This window comes from Montipora capricornis, chromosome 10 (assembly GCF_036669925.1).
Source record: "Montipora capricornis isolate CH-2021 chromosome 10, ASM3666992v2, whole genome shotgun sequence".
Classification (NCBI taxonomy): Eukaryota; Metazoa; Cnidaria; class Anthozoa; order Scleractinia; family Acroporidae; genus Montipora; species Montipora capricornis.
Window position 1 is genome coordinate 40,896,081 of NC_090892.1, and position 20,946 is coordinate 40,917,026.

The 20,946-nt window shown below is 38.3% G+C and overlaps 1 protein-coding gene across 1 annotated transcript; it reads right to left on the minus strand.

Moving 5' to 3' along the window:
• Window positions 1-18,337: 18,337 nt before the first annotated feature.
• On the minus strand, window positions 18,338-20,723 carry LOC138020822 (uncharacterized). Its single transcript, XM_068867743.1, has 2 exons — window positions 20,575-20,723; window positions 18,338-19,289 (listed from the first exon to the last, which is right to left on the minus strand). The coding sequence occupies exons 1-2, from the start codon at window positions 20,721-20,723 to the stop codon at window positions 18,338-18,340; spliced, it is 1,101 nt and encodes a 366-aa protein (XP_068723844.1).
• Window positions 20,724-20,946: the final 223 nt, after the last annotated feature.

The following is a 20,946-nucleotide window of genomic DNA, read 5'->3' on the forward strand; positions in this document are numbered from 1 at the left end:
AATTTACCAAGTTTTGGATGGTAAAACCTCTTAAATTCATACGGTTTCATTATACTGTTACATTAGATACTTTTTAAAATCAGCGAAAAAGACGTATCTGCTCCATTCAGATCCACTAATCTTCTTTTTCCATCTGTTATCATGATTCTGATTGATGAAATTGTAGTTTTGTTCACAGGATTAAATGTAACTCTTTGTGGTTCGAGGGTGAAGGAGTAACTTGGTCGTAGTACACTGGTTGAGAATGAAAAAATGATGTCTGTGTCTTCACCGTCAACTAAACTTTCGTTTACCAAATCGCAATGAATATTGAGTACGTCTGTGTCTTGACTGAGATTTGGCACTCTTGGTCCAATATTCTTTCCACTTGCTAATATCTTTTTATCAAAACCGATCAGTTCATTAAAATTACTTGCTCTTAAATCAAGTTGGTAATTTGCAGCTAATGTAACCGTGACTCTAAATGTTGTATCATCGAATACAAGAGTTATCGGATACGTATCACCAGTTTTCGTCAGATTCGTTATGTATTTGTTGAAATCTGTATAATTCCATACCCCAGCTGGAAAGGTAATGTCCTTAAAAGTTGAACCATTGTCTGAGCTGTATTTGATCAATTGATTTTGGTACCCAGCATTGACATTGAACCAAGTGAATGACATGTTAATGACTCTGTTAAGACCGATAACGTATTGCTTATTATTGTCTAGAGTTACAGGTCTGGTGAAATTTGTTGTAAAATCTTCTGGTTTATTATCCCCTTTATTTTTCACACTGTAAGATGATAAAACTATCTCTCGTTCCATTATGTGATTAGGTTACATTAAATTTTGAAATATTGTTTGTATAATTTACCATATTGTGATTTGTTAATTGTTGTCATTTTCAATAATGTGTCCAATATAGACACACCCATATTTCGCATGTCAATGCTTGTATTACCAGCCAATATCTCACCAATGATCAAATCCAATTTTTTTATGAGTTCTTTCGGTTTGTTAAAAAATATCACATTGCCACCTTTTCTTTTTCTTTTGATACCAGAACCTTTTATTGTTTCCAATTTAGTGTCATAATGATCTATGTATGCATTCAAGACATTTTTAGCTCTGTCTATTCTTTCGTTCATCTCTTGTCTTTGTGCTTCATTTATAATCCCTTTGTTATATTGTTTTGTCACCTGTGTTTTATAACCTCTCAATTGATTTCTTTTCGTTCTAGTTTGTGTTAAAATTTTACCAAGATATGCTTTGGATTTTTTGTCATTCATTCCTTGTTGATTGAGTGTCTTTTCAACTGTGTCATAATTAGGCACTTCAAACTCATTTAGTATCTCATTTTCCACATCTTCATCCTCCATTCCATAATCTATCTCCTCGTCATCATCATATTCTGGTGGTAATTCTGGTTCTTCAGGAAAGTACTTAGGATCAACATGAATCTCTTTTTTTCCTTCCAGAAGATCTTGTAAAGATTCTTCATATGTTGGCGGTTTTGGCACCAGTTGTTTTTCTTGCTGTGGCAAAACAGGTTGTTCAAATAGATCACCAAGATTCATATCTGGAACTTCATCCTCTATATCAATGCCGTAATCAGGAACTTCTCCTTTCTTCAGTGGTCGTTTTTTCCTTGGCAACCTTAAAGCCTGATTACTATCAATGACATCATCTAATTTACTTGTAATTGGTTGGAATACTTTTGAAAATCCCTGTTGACTGGTCTTCTGATCGATATCATGTTTTGTAATTGCATTATGGACATAATTGATCTTATCCCCTAATTCAGATTTACTCTTTGCGAGTTCTTTCCACTTAAGTAAACTCATTTATTGTTATATTGTTACGTTACATAAAATGGAAATTCATATATAAAAAATAACGTTTTACACTGTGTTGAACACCATGTTGAACACCATGTTTAACTACATCATTTTATCGAAACAATGTAACGATTTAATATAAATGAAGATACCTAATTATGATACTGGCGACGATGTTGTCACAAACTTCACACAACTACATGATTTTATGCCTGATCGATGCTTCCGCATGCTCATTTGTGGACCTTCTGGTTCGGGAAAAACAAACACACTGATGCATATGATTCACAATCTGTTGTATTTTGATAAAATATACCTTTATGCAAAAAACTTAGAGCAGTCAAAGTATCGGAATCTCATGAAAGAGTTCGAACCATGGAGTGAAGAAGCTGGTTATGATATCATTGAAGCAAGCAATGATAAAATAATTCCTGTAAAAAATCTCAATGGTGACAATCAAAAAATTGTGATATTCGACGATTTCGTATGTGATAAAAACCAAAAACCATTAGTTGACTATTTTATACAGGGGAGACATAAAAACTGCTGCGCCATATATTTGAGTCAAAGCTACTATAAGACACCAAAAGATATTAGATTAAACTGCTCACATTTCTCAATATATGAATTTCCGAGTAACAATGAGAAAAGTCTAATTTGCCGTGAAAACAACATTCCAAAAGAATTATACGATAAAGCAACCAGAGACCCTTTTAGTTTTATATATATTGACAAACCTAAGAAACAAGTGAAGAAGAATTTCGATGAAAAAATATAAACCAATTACATATATGAGTTACTCAAATGGTAAATTACCTGAAGACACATATTCACATGAAAAAGTTATTGAAATAGTAAAAGGATTGCCTGGTGTTGGTTTTAAACTTACTGATGACGGCGATTATGATATGCAGAATAAAAAACTGAGAAATTTAGATTCACCTCAAACGAATGACGATGCAACTACTAAGAGTTATGTTGATAAAGAGGTTTCTGGGTGTTTGAAAACAGACGGAAGCAATGCAATGACTGGCGCCCTTAATATGGATAACAGACGGGTTGAGAATATCGCTCCTGCTAGGCATGGCCAGAGTGACGCTGTCAGTAGTGCGCATTTGCATAACTTTTATTTTGATTTAAATACAAATGATGGAAAGATAGAAGCCCAAAATCCAATCGACATGAAAAATCAAAGAATCTTCGGAGTGAAAGACCCGATACTACATTCAGATGCTTCTAATAAATTTTACGTTGACAGCTCTTTTAATTTTAAAGCTGATAAAACGGAGCTGGCTAATTATTTGAAAAAAGATGGAAGTATTTCCGTAACTGGCAATTTTGACTTTGGAAATAATAAAATCAGCAATCTTGCTGAAGGCACTGGCAATTCTGACGCTGTTACAAAACACCAATTGCAAACTGGTTTATCAGCCAAACCGAATGTCAATCAGGTTGTGTTGCGAGATGGTACGCAAGCAATGACTGGAAATTTGAATATAAACAACAACAAGATCATCAATCTTGCTGATCCGACAGGTGTAAATGATGCCACAGGAAAAGGTTACGTTGATCGATTATTTTTGGATGCACTTCGATTAGACGGATCCTCTAAAATGACTGGAAATTTGGATATGTCTTTGAATAAAATAATAAATTGCGGACAACCAACCGGTGCTAGAGATGTGACAAACAAATCTTATGTCGATTCCGAGGTTGGAAAAACATTGAAATTGGATGGAAGCGGTGTAATGACTTCTGTTCTAGACATGAACAATCAACGAATAATAAATCTCGGAAACGCCACACATAATCAAGATGCCATCACTTTGAAGCAAGTGAATGACGGTATTGCAACTGTTTCTACCGAAAACAATAGATACACAGATGAACAAATAGAAAAAAATAAGAAATATGTAGACGACGAAATAGTGAAGAGTCACATAATCACACATACAAACAGAGAAAATGTGCTGAAATATGCTATGGATGATGGGGAATTTACAGAAGATTATGGAATACAGGATGCCAATTTAGTCAACTATAATGACTCACCACATAAAAACAACAAAAAAGCATTTTCATTCAATGTTCAAAAGGCAGCAGATGGTTCCAGTCTGTTTAAAGGACGATTCGATTTTAATCTATTCAAACTGATACGTGACAATTATAGCGATAAATATACTGTGTGTTTAGAAATATATTTCCTGAGAACCGGTTTCGATGTGGAGTTTAATTCATTGCAGGTTACTTTTGAAAAAAGAAACATGAACACTGATAGAACCACTACGGTCAAAACCAACAGAGATTATAAATATTATCGCTTTATCATGAACTTATCACCAGATGGTTCTTCACCAACTATCGAAAGACGGTTATATGTAACTGTTCAAGCAAATTATGACAATAGAAGCCCAACTCTTTTACCATTGTATGCCCTGATTTACGGTATAAAAGGCGAAGCAAAAAACAACCTTGATTTCACAATTTATGATTACAATTTGGCTTATGAGATTGTAAATGATCAATTTTTAATGCATGTGCCAATCAATATGAATGGTAACAAAATTTTAGGGTTATTTGATAAGATATTACCGTCTTACATCTATGGAACCACTTCAGAATCATCACTGGGTTGTAATTTTGAGATTTCTAGATCAGTACATCTAACATTTACCAAAATTTATATCGATAAAATAAAAATTTATGCTAAAAAAAGATATCCATCAGATTCGGATCACGATATTACTTTTTATGGAGACAATAGTGTATTTTACAACATAGATTTTTCAACAAGCAAAATACTCACTGTCAATATCAATCGATATTTTGAAAACATAACAAGCATACGAATAAATTTTGAGGATGATGATGGGGATGGCGCAAGATCTTATGTTTACCTTATACATTACAAAACATTACTGATCAATTAAATTATATACTGCAACAGTATATGACATTGTATGTAAAAAATTTAGATGGTACACATCTTCTTGACGACAATGGTGACAGAATTGAATACACCATTGACTATCACTCTGATGATGATTTTACCTATCAAGCTCAAGCTCAACTTTCAGTAAACGATGATGGACATATAGAAACTGATAAAAATATTGTTGCAAAAGCCGCTATAAATGACAATCATGTAGTGGTTAAGTCACAGGTTGGAGATATTGTTCGTTATTCATTCCTGGATCTATGGGTCAGTGAATACCTCAGAATGTATTCCAGTTGCACTTATGAAATGGACAGAGCTGATGGTCAGACCATAAAAATAGATTCTAGCAGAAAAGTAGAAACAATATATGACAAAAGCAATGAAGAAAGTGATGCAACACAAACAGATGCAACCAAAAGACCAACAATAAGTACAAAAGCCGAAAAACATAATGGTAAATATTTTTTGAAATTCAACGGAACACAAAAAATGATATCACAGGTTAATTTGAATAATGACGCAGTCAATGTGTTTGTCGTTTATAAATTGAATTCAAGAGGTTCTGCACAGAATGTCTGGAATAACGGTTTATTTGGCCATGACAATAGTGGTTTTGACAAATTTGTTGCTTATAGCGGATCAAATCTTGTGGTATCTGGAGCTGGTGATGCAAATAAGTGTGTTTATATTGGTCCTGCTGCTAGTTTGCAAAGTTTCTTGAAACTGGGAGATTACAGTGAGAATGATCTCGGCGAACTTAACAAATGGCACTGTTTATCTGTCCACTGGGATAACGAATCATCTGTGAAAACTGAAAAAGCAAAATATACTGGAATAAAATACATATGGGGGATTTTACAGCTGGCAATCGTGTAGGGGCAAACACAACCGTTTTTGGAGGTTTGGATGCAAACACAGATATAGCACCTCTTAATGGTAACATTGCCTTTTTTTGTGTATATCTGGATTTCATTTTAGATGAAAGGACAATCCTAGATCATCACACTGTTCTCATGCAAAGATACAATATAACGTAATTGTATATGTATATCGACAATTTATTACGATTGGTGGAATATAGTTTTCAAGAAGCAAAAGAAAAACATCCAAACATTGACGATAAAATATTAAAATCAGCACTTGTTTATCAATACCTGCACTGTTTCTATTTTAAAAGAGACATGTCTATGAATGAGATTCTTGAACTCAATAATGGTGAAATAGGTCTTCTTGGACCAGGTAGTGGCTGTCTAACATGGCTACTTGAAAAGATCTTCGGTTGGATTGATATATTAAATTCACATAGTGTATTACATGATGCTTCCGGGAGGTTTTATGACCACCATAAGCTCGGTAGAGGTTACACTTATGCTATTTCAGAAAAATACACAACTAAACTGATTAAAAGATCGCCTTTTTGTGGTCAAGTCAGTGGTATACTATATTGTCTATGCAGACGATTAACAATCTAAACCATATATATGGCAGATCGAAAAAAGAGAATATTCAGCTGGAACCATATTTCAGACAAACTCTCAGAAGATCAGGTCGACGAACTAAAGAGCTATTATAAGGCATACCATAGAAAGTGTTGGGCTTACAAAAAGGCTGTCAAACGCTTCAAAAAATTCAAACTTATTGGTAATACTATTTCAGTCATAACTGGCACTGGTGGAATCATTAGTGCTGTTGTAACTGGCGGGATAGCCCTAGTAGCTATAAGCACAAGTGCTTTGTTAATCAAGTCTTACATGGATTTCCAATCATTGGATCTTAAAATACAAAATTGTACATACGCATACCAAAGTTATCAACATCTTTTGAATTCAATAAAAGACATGTTGAGAAGCGGTGATTTTCAACCATCGTTTCACACAGAATTAAAAAATGTAGATGATTTTGTCACTGATGTTTGTCCTAGTGTTGATAAGTTCTACGCTAAATACAATGACAAATTCATTCCTTAACTATCACATTTATTTTATCGAATGATAATGCTAGGATGTCTTGCCAATATCGTTTATAACTTTCAAGTGTCTTTTTAGACTTTGATGTCTTGACCTTTTCAAAAGGAAGATCAAGCATTTTAAATATTTGTTTTAAAATGAAATTTATGTTAATCATACGCTTTCTATCAATGTTAACATCTTTCACAACTTCCCCGATAGCCGCAAAAATTCGAATTATTTTATCCATATTTTTTACAGAAATCTGGAAACCATTTTTTACAGCTATATTATTCATTATGTTTTCTATATGATATTTTCTTTGGTAAACACTTTTACGATGAAATCTATGCTTATTTGAGTGAAAATCAACAAATTCTATAAGTGGTTCATAGCCATTAACTGTCCCACATTTTTTACAAACTAGCATATTTTTATCATTCACTATATCAGGTTGACTGCAGCATTGTTCTGTTTTTTTAGTATGCTTTGATATCTGTTTATTGCAAAAAGGACATTGAACTTCTTCCATATTGATTAACTCTTCATGTATTTCTTTACAACTCATTATACTATTATATAAGATATTATATTTTTAACCAATTTGCGTTTTACCCCTACTAATGGCAATGCGTTTGAAGCCCTTTGTTCGCAATTTGTGCTTTTGAAGCCCTTGGTAATTTGTGCGTTTGAAGGGGTATGTTCGCAATTTGTGCTTTTGTAGCCCTTTGTTCGCAATTTGTGCTTTTGTAGCCCTTAGTGAGTGTGGGAAACCTCCATCACAGGCCATGTAGTTACATATTCTCCATATTCTACCAAAATGACAGATCAATTGCGAAACATAAACACGCATTCAGAAAATATATGAATATATAAAACCACTAGCAGCGAAAAGTTTACTAAATAAACTCCATAAATAAACTATAAATAAATAAACTCCAGTCGCACACGCGACTGGACGCAAATAAACTACTTCTCAGTAACGCTAACATCGAGAACTAAAAGAAAGAAAAACAGACAAATTAGCAAAGAAAATCAAGAGTAAGTGCCTCCAGCGAGAACACCAAGATGACTAATCTGCATAAAACACCTTCTTAAATACTCTTACCGAATCCCTTGATAGTTCATAACGACGAGAGCATATTTTTCCGCTAATTATTCAAAACGCGGAAAAATTCATCTCTCGTCTAAATTCCCTAACACCACCTAACCCGTGCGAAACAACAATAGAAAAACATGACACAGTATTTGCTATCGTGTGCTAACTGGAGGCCGCACAGCCCCAAGAGTACAAAGAAAGAAAAAATACAGCACGCAAAAGAAAAATGAAAAATACCTAACAATCGAAGTGGACTCTCAAAGCAATCATCCTGAAGTTCAAGTTTTCGTTTCCAAACACGCTATTACAACTGCCGGAAATGTACGCTTCTTTGAATGAGGGAAGTTCCATCCAATCGACAATGAGAGATGCAAAACGTTCTCCATCTGGACAAATCATCGGCCAAAAGGGGGCGGAATGCCACAAAGGAACAATAAGAGAACCTGAAGCTTTACAGTTACTCATATGATGTAAGACACGCAAAATAAGACAGATAGGCGGACAGGCATAATTATTCTCCCCGTGCCAATTCATAACAAAAGCATCTATGCCTTCAGAACCTGGATTCCAAAATATAGACTTGAAACGAGGGAGTTTGGCATTCACATGATTTGCGAAACGATCTACAAAATGAGGACCCCAAACTGAGTCAATGTGGTGAAACGAAAGTGGAGAAAGGCCCCAGTCGTCTGAATCAAAAGTACGACTGAGAAAATCAGCCTGATCATTCTGCGATCTTGGTATCCATTCCATTTCGATCGAAATGCCATGACTACAGCAGATACTAAATATATACAAAGCTTCGGACTGCAAATGACCTTTACTACTTCCAGACGAAACCGAGGTACATTTTCATTGTCCGTAAACCATTTAACCGGGTTAAACCTGAAAGCTGGTTTACCAAAGAAAGCAGAACAAACTTGACTGCCAACATCTCTCTAAAAGTAGAGCTAGACCGCATTAAGAGGGGGGTAAAATGAGCGCACCGTCGGCTTCCTGGGAGAGTACTCTCTAGAGAGTAAAGGAACTTCCGACGTTAAATAACGTGTACCTTACCTTTACCTTACCTCGTGGGACCAAACACCTGACACTAAATCCAAGCCGCACTGCACGAAATAACCACCAAAACCAGAGTCACTGGCATCGGAGTAAACAACACCAACTGCGCTTGATTTAGGAGACATAACCTTACCATTAATAGAGTCAATATTGTTCAACCAAAAGGAAAGTTCATAACGAGCCTCAGGAAAGACGTGCAAGGGCTGATCCCAAGAGGATCTACATTCAATCGTTCCATAGCAGTTTCTTGTAAACAACCTGGTAATATTGCCTGCTGCACAAGCCATAGAAATAATTTGCCCTGTAAGTGAAGCAAGATCTCTGCCTAAAATTTGGTTATTTTGGAGACAAGAAACGAGGGAAGATTTGAGCTTATGGATGCGAAACTCAGGAATTTGAATTAAACCTTTGCCAAAATCTAAAATAGATCCCAGGAAAACTAACCTCTGAGTAGGTTCCCAAATTGATTTGTCGTCGTTAACTGTGAAACCAGATGAAGCAAGATCATGACGAACTGAATCGCTGAGAATTCTGGAACGTTCTACAGACATATTGCCTCCAATACCGTCATCGAGATACATTAAAATAAGATGTCCACGACCTCTCCGGTATTTCACCAATGGATGAACTACTTTGGTGAAGACATAAGAAGCTGAAGTCAAACCAAAAGGCAAAACCTTAAATTCGTAAAATTTCATACCTCCATCAGAAGAAGGCCACTTAAACGACAAAAATTTCCTGTGTTCCTCACAGATATCAATGTGGTGATAGGCCGACTTGAGATCAAACGAAGAAACAGACATCACCGGAAGAAAAATTTGAAGAACTGTTCTCAATTTTTCGTACTTGACAGACTTCTTAACGATAAATTTGTTAAGCAAAGATAAAACCAAAATAAGGCTTAGTTTGCCTGACGACTGGCCAGCGACGTGTAAGAGCTAAAAGAAAGAAAAACAGACAAATTAGCAAAGAAAATCAAGAGTAAGTGCCTCCAGCGAGAACACCAAGATGACTAATCTGCATAAAACACCTTCTTAAATACTCTTACCGAATCCCTTGATAGTTCATAACGACGAGAGCATATTTTTCCGCTAATTATTCAAAACGCGGAAAAACTCATTAACAAGCAAATAAAGAAAAATGGGGCTTGAGTTGGGGGGAGTCAGAGGCCTAGATGACAATCATGTGCTGAACTCAACATTATATATGGTTGTAGCCTCTCTCAATGCACCGGCCTGGAGCCCAGGCCGCACCATGCCTCTTGCCGGCAAAATATTCATTGCAGCCTTGTTCACAGGCTCATTCGGGAGAAATTGATGCATTTTTTGATCGACATTGGCAGGAGACCCTAATATTAATAGGTTTGCTCGCAGCTCTTTTGATCAAAACTGGGAAAGAATCCAAAATTGGGTTAGAATATCTTAGGGTAAAATGACTGAAATATTAAGACAGGTTTTAACCTAAATGACTGAAGTTTCTCTGTCATTTTTTTTGTTGGTTCTCTGGAAAATGCATAGAAGTTAGAGCTTTCCTAACATCTAAACAGCTAATGAAATTTAGGTGCTCTCATGCACGACAATTAAACACGCTTGTTCCTTAACTATCGATATCGGCCAAATCACAAAGCTGTACGTAACGCAGCTTTTCCTTTTCAAAGCCATTTAAAAGCAGTGTTTTCGATCCCCTGTATGGGTATGAAAACGATGAAACTCTATTGACGATTGATGTCGGAAACTTCACTGGGTGGACGAAAGGTAAGTCTAAAGACGAGAGCAGATAGAGGCATATTCAGTCAGTAGTTCCGCACAGGCCACCTTTCTGTAGTGTCCGTAGAGAAATAAACAAGGATGAACACAAAAAACTCAATAGCGGTGTCGTCTCATTACTTTCCAAGCACGTGGCCATGCTCATATGTAGGCAGAGCCAAATAAGGCAAACACTACACTTTCAAAGTTTCAACTGCCTATGAAAATACAAGCATGAGGCCACTTTTCTTACAATCTCTGAGATATGAGTGTTCCTTTCTAATTACTACTTAAGTTCAGTCCTAACAGCTTTGCATCTTGGACTACCTCAAGCATTGTTTCATTGACACTGATTGGGGGTAAAGTCCTTCTCCGTTTTGGAAAAACGTACCCTAAGTTCCTTACAATTGGTTCCACTGATTTGAAATTTGATTGCCTTAGATGTGATGTTAAGCTCGTCTACAACTGCTTGGCACTCGCACTACAGCAGCAACAATGGTTTTCCTAATTTCGCCTGGCCGTTGAAAAAGTAACTTATTTTCGTTAAACGTGTAACCAGAAATCGATAAAATAACTCTCAAAGCTCGAAAGCCGCACATGATTACCCTCTCTTTAGCGTTTAAATGTTGTTTGAAGTACCAAAAAGGAAATTCCAGCCATTTGTTTTCTCATAGATTTCCCGCTTCGTCTGGTAACATAATCTGAATTTCACGCAGTGTACCCAGTGGTTAGGACGCTAGCCTCCCACGCAGACATACTAAGGGCTTCGCCACGCGTTCCTCCCACACTAACGTCTACTGAAACGAAAAACTACTTCCGTTCACCGGTTGTTTGCCCACTATTTAAAGAAACCAATCAGCATTGACTAATTGTGTTGTGCATAGCCAATCACATGCTGCGAAAGAATGCCATACAAAACACGAGTTTACCCAAAACTGGAAAGTGCGATCGTCCGGGTGAGTGTAGTTCTGAGAAGGACTGTTTGAGATGACATTGACTATCGTTTCGAAAACCTGAGCGGAAGTCATCTTCAGAGTCGAGTGATTTGTGTAACGTCAGTAAATACTTTAAAAACTCCCGTCGTAGATGTCATTGGTCAACTTATTCCTGATGTTATTGGTCGGCCGTGAAGACTAAACAGTGATTGGTGCATTTCGATTCGTCTCTCTGTTACTTCAAAAAGTGGCACCTCCTTTGTGAAAGCGCCGTCCATTTAAACTATCAAATGGAAGAACAAGAACTGTGAAAGAAACAACGGTTTACGAAAAGGCCACAGCGCATGCTTTTAAACAACTTTAACTGAAGCTTAAGTCTGACTTTGCTTTTTCTCCTTATTAAAAAAATTAACACGACAATTTAATGAGTTCCTAGAGAGTGATTTAAGCTTTTCTCAGAAAGAAGTTAAAATTCGCATCTACTTTACGGAAAACCGCCGCGAATTCTTTAGACAACCTTTACTGAAAAGGTAAATGATCGGGTCTTTTTCTCAAATGCTTCATCATTGACGGTGGTTACTGGGGGGTCCAAATCTAGGGGAGTGATTAAAATTACTTAGGAAAGTACTATGTCAGATCTGGTTCCATTTTGAATTTCTTTGACAGCAACAGGTGTTGCATTTAGGTGGTATGTTGTGCAATAAGCGAGGGTAGTCTACTGAGTGCGTCTGCGTTTCTGCATTCTGCTCCAGGCTTATATTCGATAGTATTATCGCATGAAAGCCCAACGTTGAATTCTAGCTGTAGCCATAGTAGGACTTTGAATGGGTTTTTTCTCATTGAAAAAATGATTCTAGGGGCTTGTGGTCAGTCGTCAAGGTGAAGGGTCGACCAAAGAAATATTGATGAAATTTCTTAACCCAAAACACTTTGAAAAGAGCCTCCCTCTACAAAATTAGATTAGATTCTCTCAGCTTGTGTCAGTGTTCGGGAATTAAAAACAAATAGGAATGTCAGAGCAATCGTCCACCGGCCATCTTTTGTGAGAGCACTGCTCCCAAACCATTTTGAGATGAATAACAGGCTATAGTCAGTTCCTTTTGGTTGTCATAATGTACCAACAGTTTCGCTGACTTCAGGAATAACTTGGATTCTTCAAATGCCTGTTGTTCTTTTCGGCCCCAATTCCAACGGGTGTTCTTCTGGAGCAACTGAAGCAAAGGAGCGAGTAGACTCGACAGATTAGGCAGGAGCTTCTGATAGTAGTTAATCACACCCAGATAGGATTTCAGTTCCAACGCGTTAGTCGGAGATGGTGCATTGGTGATCGCATCAACTTTATCATCCATAGGCTGCATTCCTTCCTTGCTAACCTGGTGACCCAGATATTTCACATGAGGCTGCATAAATCATAATAATAATAATAATAATAATAATAATAATAATAATAATAATAATAATAATAATAATAACTAGAGGTAGATCTAATACAGTAATACCTGCATACAAGAACATGTGGATTAAGAATACCCAGGCTGAAATTTGGTAAAAAAGGAGCATATATATAAGAACATATTCAGGCTGAAATTTCAAAATTGTTCTTATATATAAAAACCCTACCCTTTTCAGTTTAATAGAACAGTGTCTGTAGCTTTACTGTGGTATTGCACTAAGTTCTCTGTATAAATGCTAGTAATTTCACTTGCTCTGTATAGCAAATGTACAACAACTGTATTAGGAATTAAAAGTCTTAAAATTGACCAAGCCTCCATAGTTCTAATCCCTGAGGAAGACTAGCGGATGCCAGTCGAAGGCTCGGTTGTGCAATTTATTTTCTAATTTTGTGTGTCCCAAGTTTAATTTTCTCTCAAAGTTATGTATTTCATCATAGTTAGTAAATCCCTTACATCTTTTTAGAAGTAAAAAAATAAGAACACTTAAGAACACTTTCAGAAGAACCCAATCAGCCTGAACCCTGAAAATGGGTGTTCTTGTATGCGGGTTTTTACTGTAATGTCGAGTCTCTGAGAGATCGACAATCTCTTTGTGATCGTTTTACTAAGTAGCCTGTCAATTCTTCGGGCAGTTAATATTGTTAATAATCTTGTATACGTACTGTAACTTGATGAAAAGGCGTCTACTATAAAGTGATAATAAAAACAATTTAGCGAGCATCTTTTGAGTACACGTCTTCCGGTCAGCATGAAATATTATTCGCATTGCCCGATTTTTTAGGCCTTCTCCTTACTGCATTCTCCCCATACGACGCAACCATAATCTAGCAAAGGTAGCACAGTCTGTTTGTAGATTCTGAGAAAAATATTGCGATTGAGAAAAGACGAAAATAATAATAATAATAATAATAATAATAATAATAATATAATAATAATAATAATAATAATAATAATAATAATATGGCGGACGTATTTTTTTAGTCTAAGCTAAAAGATTCGTCAGTTGAAAGCGAGTCAAGTCTAGAGCATCAGAGCGCTTACAGAAAGTATATAGTATGCTTAGCTGCTTGTTTGACAAGTTGTTCAAACGAGTTGGTGTCTCTGGGCGGGAAATAACTTTGAACAAATTCTTCAACAAAAACAGTTTCATAATTTAAGTCGAATCAATGGCGAACGGTTCACAGACTGGAAGAAAAAACGGGAGAATGAAATGGACGGAGGAGATGACAAGTGTTCTGTTGGAGTGCAAGAGGAAGGCTGTTGAGCTCACTAGTTCTGATAACCCTCCGCTTCAAGATAACGGAAGGAAAAAGGGTTACATGTGTTTGATGAAGCAGTTGTGGGAGGAGCGAGGATTTGAAGACCTTCGACTGACAGCGCAAAATTTACGGGATCAAGCGGCCAGAACAGAAAAAAACTCTCGGCAATGTAACAAGGACGATGGCTGGTAATGTTGGAACAAGGAATAGTGGAAAAAGGGAACAAGTTGTGGTTGAAAGTTATAATTGGAGGCAGATTGTAGTAAGAACTCGGAATTTGAGACGAATTTACATATTGTAAAAAAAAACTGAAAGTGGAGATATGCAAATAACAGAAGAGGATAGTGTGATTGTGGAAACAACAACAATCGATGACAAAGAGCGTGATTTTACTGAGAGTCATGTTGACACCCGCACAAAAGAAAGGCCAACAATGAGCGATTTAAAAAGCATACACAAGGTCATAACTACGCTAATGAGCCAAAGTGAGTTATCCCAAGGGGGGAACCCATTCCTATATTTGTGGATCGCGAATTGTGTTCTGTATTGTGTGATCGTCGCCTTTCTTTTGTTAAAAGGATGGAAGAAAAACACTCCAGACCATTCTAACAGCTCGCGGAAACCAACACCGAAATGGAAGGTAGTTTATGGGGAAAAAGTTATGGAAACAAGGAAAAAAATCTCAATTGCAAAGGCAGAAATGGAGAGAATAAAACAAAATCGAAAGCTCACAAAAAGAGGTCGTAAGAACAGGGCCTTTTTGGAAAAGGAATGTAGGAAAATCTCGGTGCCTGAGCTCGTAAGTTACATGGATAAAAACAAGATGCTATTGCGTAAGTTGAAGAGAGGTTTTTGTAAGAAAAAGGTTATGGAGGAATCGAGGGTGCTGAACCGGCAATTCCAAGAGGACCCCGGAAGAGTGTATGATGGTTTTAATTGCATGTCAAAGAACATTGGTAATCAAACAAGTGAACGACCAAAATATAAGACTCGCACCGACACAAGTGAGGAAAACAAACAAAGGTTTGAAAACATTGACGAGGCAAGTGGATACTGGAAAGAGTTGTGGGAGACAGAGGGGACTGGTGACAAATCAGCGATATGGCTGGCTACAGGAAGTCAAGAGAGCAATACATGAGTGTGTCCCTCCCCCAGATGAGGGGGAATGGGGCCTAACGGATGATGAAACAGTTAAGATCATTGGAAAAAAGAGAAACTGGAGCGCTCCTGGTCCAGACAAACTGGCAAACTATTGGTGGAAGAAAGCTGAGGTGTTGCATAATGATGTCACAGCAAGCTTTAAGGCAATTTCGATGGCCCAGACTGATTTTCCTATCTGGTTTGCGGGGGGCAAAACATCACTGATCCCCAAATCGGGAGAATTTTCAAGTAGCAACCAAAGGCCGATAACATGCCTCAACACAGTTTACAAATGGTTTACTGCATGTCTGTTGGTTCCAATGGATGAGCACCTGGAGGAACATGGTTTAATGGAGGCTGAGCAGAGGGGAGCTAAGAAGGGGTGCAGTGGCACAATGGATAATTTGTTGATCGACAAAATGGTCACACAAGACTGTCATCGTGGTAAAAGGAACCTGAGTATGGCGTGGGTAGACGTCACAAAGGCATATGACTCCGTTGATCATGATTGGCTCTGCGAAATGATGGAAGTACACCGATTCCCGAGATGGTTGAAAAGGGTGGTTACCAAGCTTTGTAGCACGTGGAACACCAAGATTGTCACCACAACAAAGTTCGGCAAGGAAATATCAGAGACTATCCAATTTAAACGAGGTCTTCCCCAAGGAGACTCGCTATGCCCGAGGCTTTTTACCATCTGCCTAAACCCCATCGCATGGTCACTTAAGGCGACAGAGGGGTATAGATTGTCCAAGCCACTGAGCACTAAGGTGACGGACCTTCTCTACATTGACGATCTTAAGATTTATGCAGCGTCGGAGAAGAAGTTGAATACCGTCCTTAGATCAACCAGAGGTAAGATGCAAGACATAGGGCTTCAGTGGAACCCTAAGAAGTGCTCAGTCGTGCATGTTAAGAGGGGTGTAAAAGTGGAAGATGCGGAAGGAGTTAAGTTTGATGAGTCATCAGTCATACAGTGTTTGAAAGAAGGTAAGCAGTACAAATTTCTTGGATTACTGGAAACATCGAGACAAGAAGATCAATTGGCCTTTAAGGTTGCCTCAGAGGAGTATTTAAAGAGACTCTCTGTTATATGGTCCAGCCCTCTTTCAGATTACCATCGAGTGGTAGCTTCAAACCAGTATGCCCTGCCTGTTCTGAGTTATTTAATGTGGACCCAGCACCTGCCAGTCACTGACCTTCAACAAATCGATCGAGAAGCACGCAAGATCGTGGTCAGCAATGGTGGTAAACATCCTTTGGGTTCAACCGCATTGTGCTATCTATCGCGGGATCAGGGCGGGCGAGGCCTGAGATCGGTGGAGGAGGAGTATAAGGCCATCAAGATCAAAGGCGCACTTAAACTGTTCAAGAACACTGATCCGACAATGGAGCTTTTTTGGAAGTTCGAAGAACGTTCAGGTGTGCTAGGCCATAGCTCACTCATCAAGGAGGCCACAAAGTTTAGTAGAGATCTTGGATTAGAGCTATCTCTTACATACCCTACCCCAATGTGCTGCACGGAGGAAGGTGAAGTAGTGAAAGAGTCAAACATCGAGCAAAAGCTAAGAAGCGCAAGCAGAAGAAATTGAAAGATCAGGTATCAGGCCAAGCTTGGCAGGGAAAGTTGATAGCTTCTCGATGGGAGGAAGAACAAGAAGGCTCTGGTACAGGGGATGTCCGACAATCCCATAGCTTTAGTTGGCTGTGGCAATGGAGGACATGCCCGACATATGTCATCGCTGACGTGTTTGAGCTGTACGAACAGTTACTTCCCACCCGAGTGTACCAGAGTAAGAAGACAAGAACGGGGTCAAACCAGATTATGTGCCGTTTATGTGGCAAGGCAGCTGAGACGGTGGCCCACGTATTAGCGGGTTGCTCTTCGCTTGCGCAGTCCAAATATCTGCAACGGCATAATGCGGTGTTGAAAGTAATTTTTTTTGAGATGTTGTACAGCCTAGACCTGATGGACAGTGTACCGCCATGGTATTCACTGAGCGAGCCTAAACCTGTCTATCAAAATGACCGAGCGCAAGCCTTCTGGGATGTCCCTGTTTATGCAGATCATGTGACGGTGAGAGCTAACAGAATTGATGCCCGAATAGTGGATAGCACAGCAAAATCTGTCATCTTGATGGAGATGAGCTGTTCTTGGATGAACAACAGGGAGATCAAGAGCTGCGAGAAGACGGAAAAGTATGCCCCATTGCGACTGGAATTGAAGAGGCAGTTTCCTGGATATCAAGTGAAACAGTTTAACATCGTAATGGACGTGTTAGGAGGATACAGTGAGGAACTGGTGAACACCATCCGAAGTCTTGTAGGAGTTAAAAGGGGCAAAGAAGTATTGTTGAAAATGCAGAAGGTCGTTTTGTCTGAAAGTCTGCACATTGCGAGATCTTTCAAAGTGTTAACATAAGCAGATACTAACTCCGGTCAGAGACAACAGAACAATTATTTAGGATCGTCTTAGATGCTTTAATATTATTGTTTTAATAGGTCTGAAGAGATTTATTTCACATTTCTACCTTTTTAAGAATCGAAGTTAACCTTTTAATTCGCTTATATATACATCGATATATGTAGATACGAACTTTTTAGATATATTCAGGTTATTTTTACAGCCTTTAGGTTACGCAATTGCGCCCTATTGAGCTATGTGCTAAGCTAGCATACGAACGTTTATACTGCATAATAATGATACAATGCATTTATATAGCGTCTTTTCCCTGTGGTCCAAAAACGCTTTACAGGTGACAAATTAAAATTATCATATACAATATAATCGTTAAAAATATTCAATTTTTATCATTATTACCATTACCTAACTGTTATAGCGATAAAAAATAGAGTATCATAAATAAAAATACCACCATGGTACTATATTGTCTTGAAAAAAATAAAATAAAATATTCAACTTAAAATCAGACTCAGTAAAAATCATTGTCCGCTGTAAGCCTGTAAAAATAAATGTCTCTTAAGTTTCTGTTTAAATGTTTCCGCCGATTGCGAATCTTTTATTGACTGTGGAAGGTCGTTCCAAAGTACTGCTGCAGCCAACACAAAAGACCGACCACCACATGACTTAAGATTGAACACAAGTTTCGTTAAAAGATTTTTGGTAGATGAGCGCAGTGATCTTGAAGGTTTATAGGGTGTAAGAAGGTCATAATTTGGAGCTTGTTTGTTGAGTGCTTTAAATGTGATTAAAAGAATTTTAAATTTAATCCGCTGTTCAATAGGTAGCCAATGGAGTTCCTTGAGGAGAGGTGTTATGTGATCATATTTGTTGATTTTAAACACTATTCTCGCAGAGCAGTTTAATACTCGTTGGAGCCGCAGCAATAAATATTTAGGAACACCATACAGCAATGAGTTACAGTAGTCGACCTTTGATGTAATGAAAGCATGTACCAGGGATTTCGTAGTTTCCATGTTAAGAAACTTCCTTATCATGGATATATTGCGTAAGTGAAAAAATGCAGATTTACCCACAGCTGTTACGTGCGGAGCCATGGGCAGAGATTCATCAAGCGTGACACCAATGTCCTTTGCTGTTGAGGAACAGTTAACCACCTCATCAGCAATTGTCAAATCATTTATGTTTGGTCTTGGACGATAAGGAGATGAAAATAACAACACCTCCGTTTTTTCTTGGTTAAGCTTGAGTCGATTTGGTACCATTGAAAGGTCAATAGCACGAACACAGGCCTCCACCCTGGTCTTGCTCAGTTCCATGTCACTTGTACAGCATGTTTTAAACGATATGTACAGCTGCGTGTCATCGGCATAGAGATGGAAATTCATCTGATGATGCTTGGCGATGACACCCAGTGGAGAAAAGTGTATAGAGAATACAATATCGGTCCCAGTACTGAACCCTGAGGAACACCTTGAGTGAGACGTAATGAATGCAATAAGGTGTCCTTAACCTTCACATATTGGGTGCGGTCAGACAAATACGAGACAAACCAGTCAAGCACCCTATTACAAATCCCAAAACGAGTAGATAGCCTCCGTATTAAAATCCCGTGGTTTACAGTATCAAATGCCGCAGATAGATCATACAGAACGAGGGTGACTGAGTGACCACTGTCAATGGCGGTACCAATATCGTTATGAACTTTAATATGTGCGGTCTCCGTACTATGAGAGTTCTTGCATGCCAACTGCAGACGTTCATAAAGATGATTATCTTCCAGATATCTGGTTAGCTGAAGGTCCACAGCTTTCTCGATTACTTTGGAGAGAAAACTCAATTTGGGGTATACCCTGGATTGTATATAGGTTACATGTTTGCTCCAGGTGAGTCAGTGGTCGATGTAGATTCCTAAGTACTTAAATTAATCAGATTGTTTCATTGGTTTTCCGTCGAGAACAATCTGTAAGGGTCGAGTGTTTTTAACAGCATGCTTGGATCCAATCAACATTGCCTCGCATTTCTTGTGATTACTGACTAATCCGTTCTCATTCCACCAGGAGACTGTACTAGCTAGGTCTTTGTTGACGCGATTTTCCGCAACATTGACGTCTTTCGCGCTGGCGTGGATTTCCGTGTCGTCGGCGCAAAGTACCACTTCGCTTTCCGTGCAGGTGTCGGTGATGCCGTTTATGTGGATGTTGAATAAAGTGGGTCCGAGGACTGAACCCTGTGGGACTCCGTGCGTGATTAAACGACGCTCGGAATCAACACTTGCACATGACACGAATTGGTTTCTCCCCTGTAAATAGCTCTTAAACCATTCAAGTTCGTTATCACTTACTCCCCGTTTTCACAGGGTGCTGATCAAGGTAGCATGTTCAATAACGTCAAAAGCTTTTCTTAGGTCCAAGAAGGTTCAGACAACTTTTTCGCCCTTGTCGATGGCGAGTTTCCAAGAGTCGACAGCAATAATAAGCACGACTGTGGTGGACGATTACCTAGCATACGCAAATTGATGATCACTAATGAGGCCGTTGTCAGCTACAAATCGCTGGAGATCATTGTTAGCAAACGATTCGTGCACTTTTGAGATACAGGAAGTATTGAGATTGGTCTGTAATTATCACGTTCGGTCTGGGACCCGCCTTTAAATAAGGGAGTCACTCTAGCCGTTTTCCAAATGGACGGAAAGCGGCCACAATTGGAAGGATGCGGTGAATAAATTAGCTACAACGTTACTGAAATAAACACACACTTGCTTCTCCTCAGACGTAACCCAGCTTCTGCAAGGCGCTTTAGAACGTCTTCTAAGTTGTTTAAATGATCCTCTTCGTCTGCGCCCGATACCAGGATGTCATCCACTCGTACAATCACATATGAGATGTTCCGCAGGAGGTTTTCCATGTTACGCTGAAAAATGCCAGGAGCCCAAGAAACCCTGAACGGAAGGCGATTGTACTCATGGAAACAATCCCTTATAAATGTTTACACGACTGTAAAACGTTTTGACTCATGTTCAAGCAGGAGTTGCTGGTAAACTTGACTCAGAACCAATTTCGTAAACTTCTCTCCACCTCCGAGGGATGCCAACAGATCCTCCACTTTAGGTATAGGATAATTATCCAAC

Coding starts and splice junctions, on each gene's coding strand:
- LOC138020822 (XM_068867743.1), bottom strand. CDS start 20,723: ATGGAAAACCTCCTGCGGAACATCTCATATGTGATTGTACGAGTGGAT. Junction 19,290..20,574: donor TTACGTCTGAGGAGAAGCAA/GTGTGTGTTTAT, acceptor GTCTCACTCAAG/GTGTTCCTCAGGGTTCAGTA.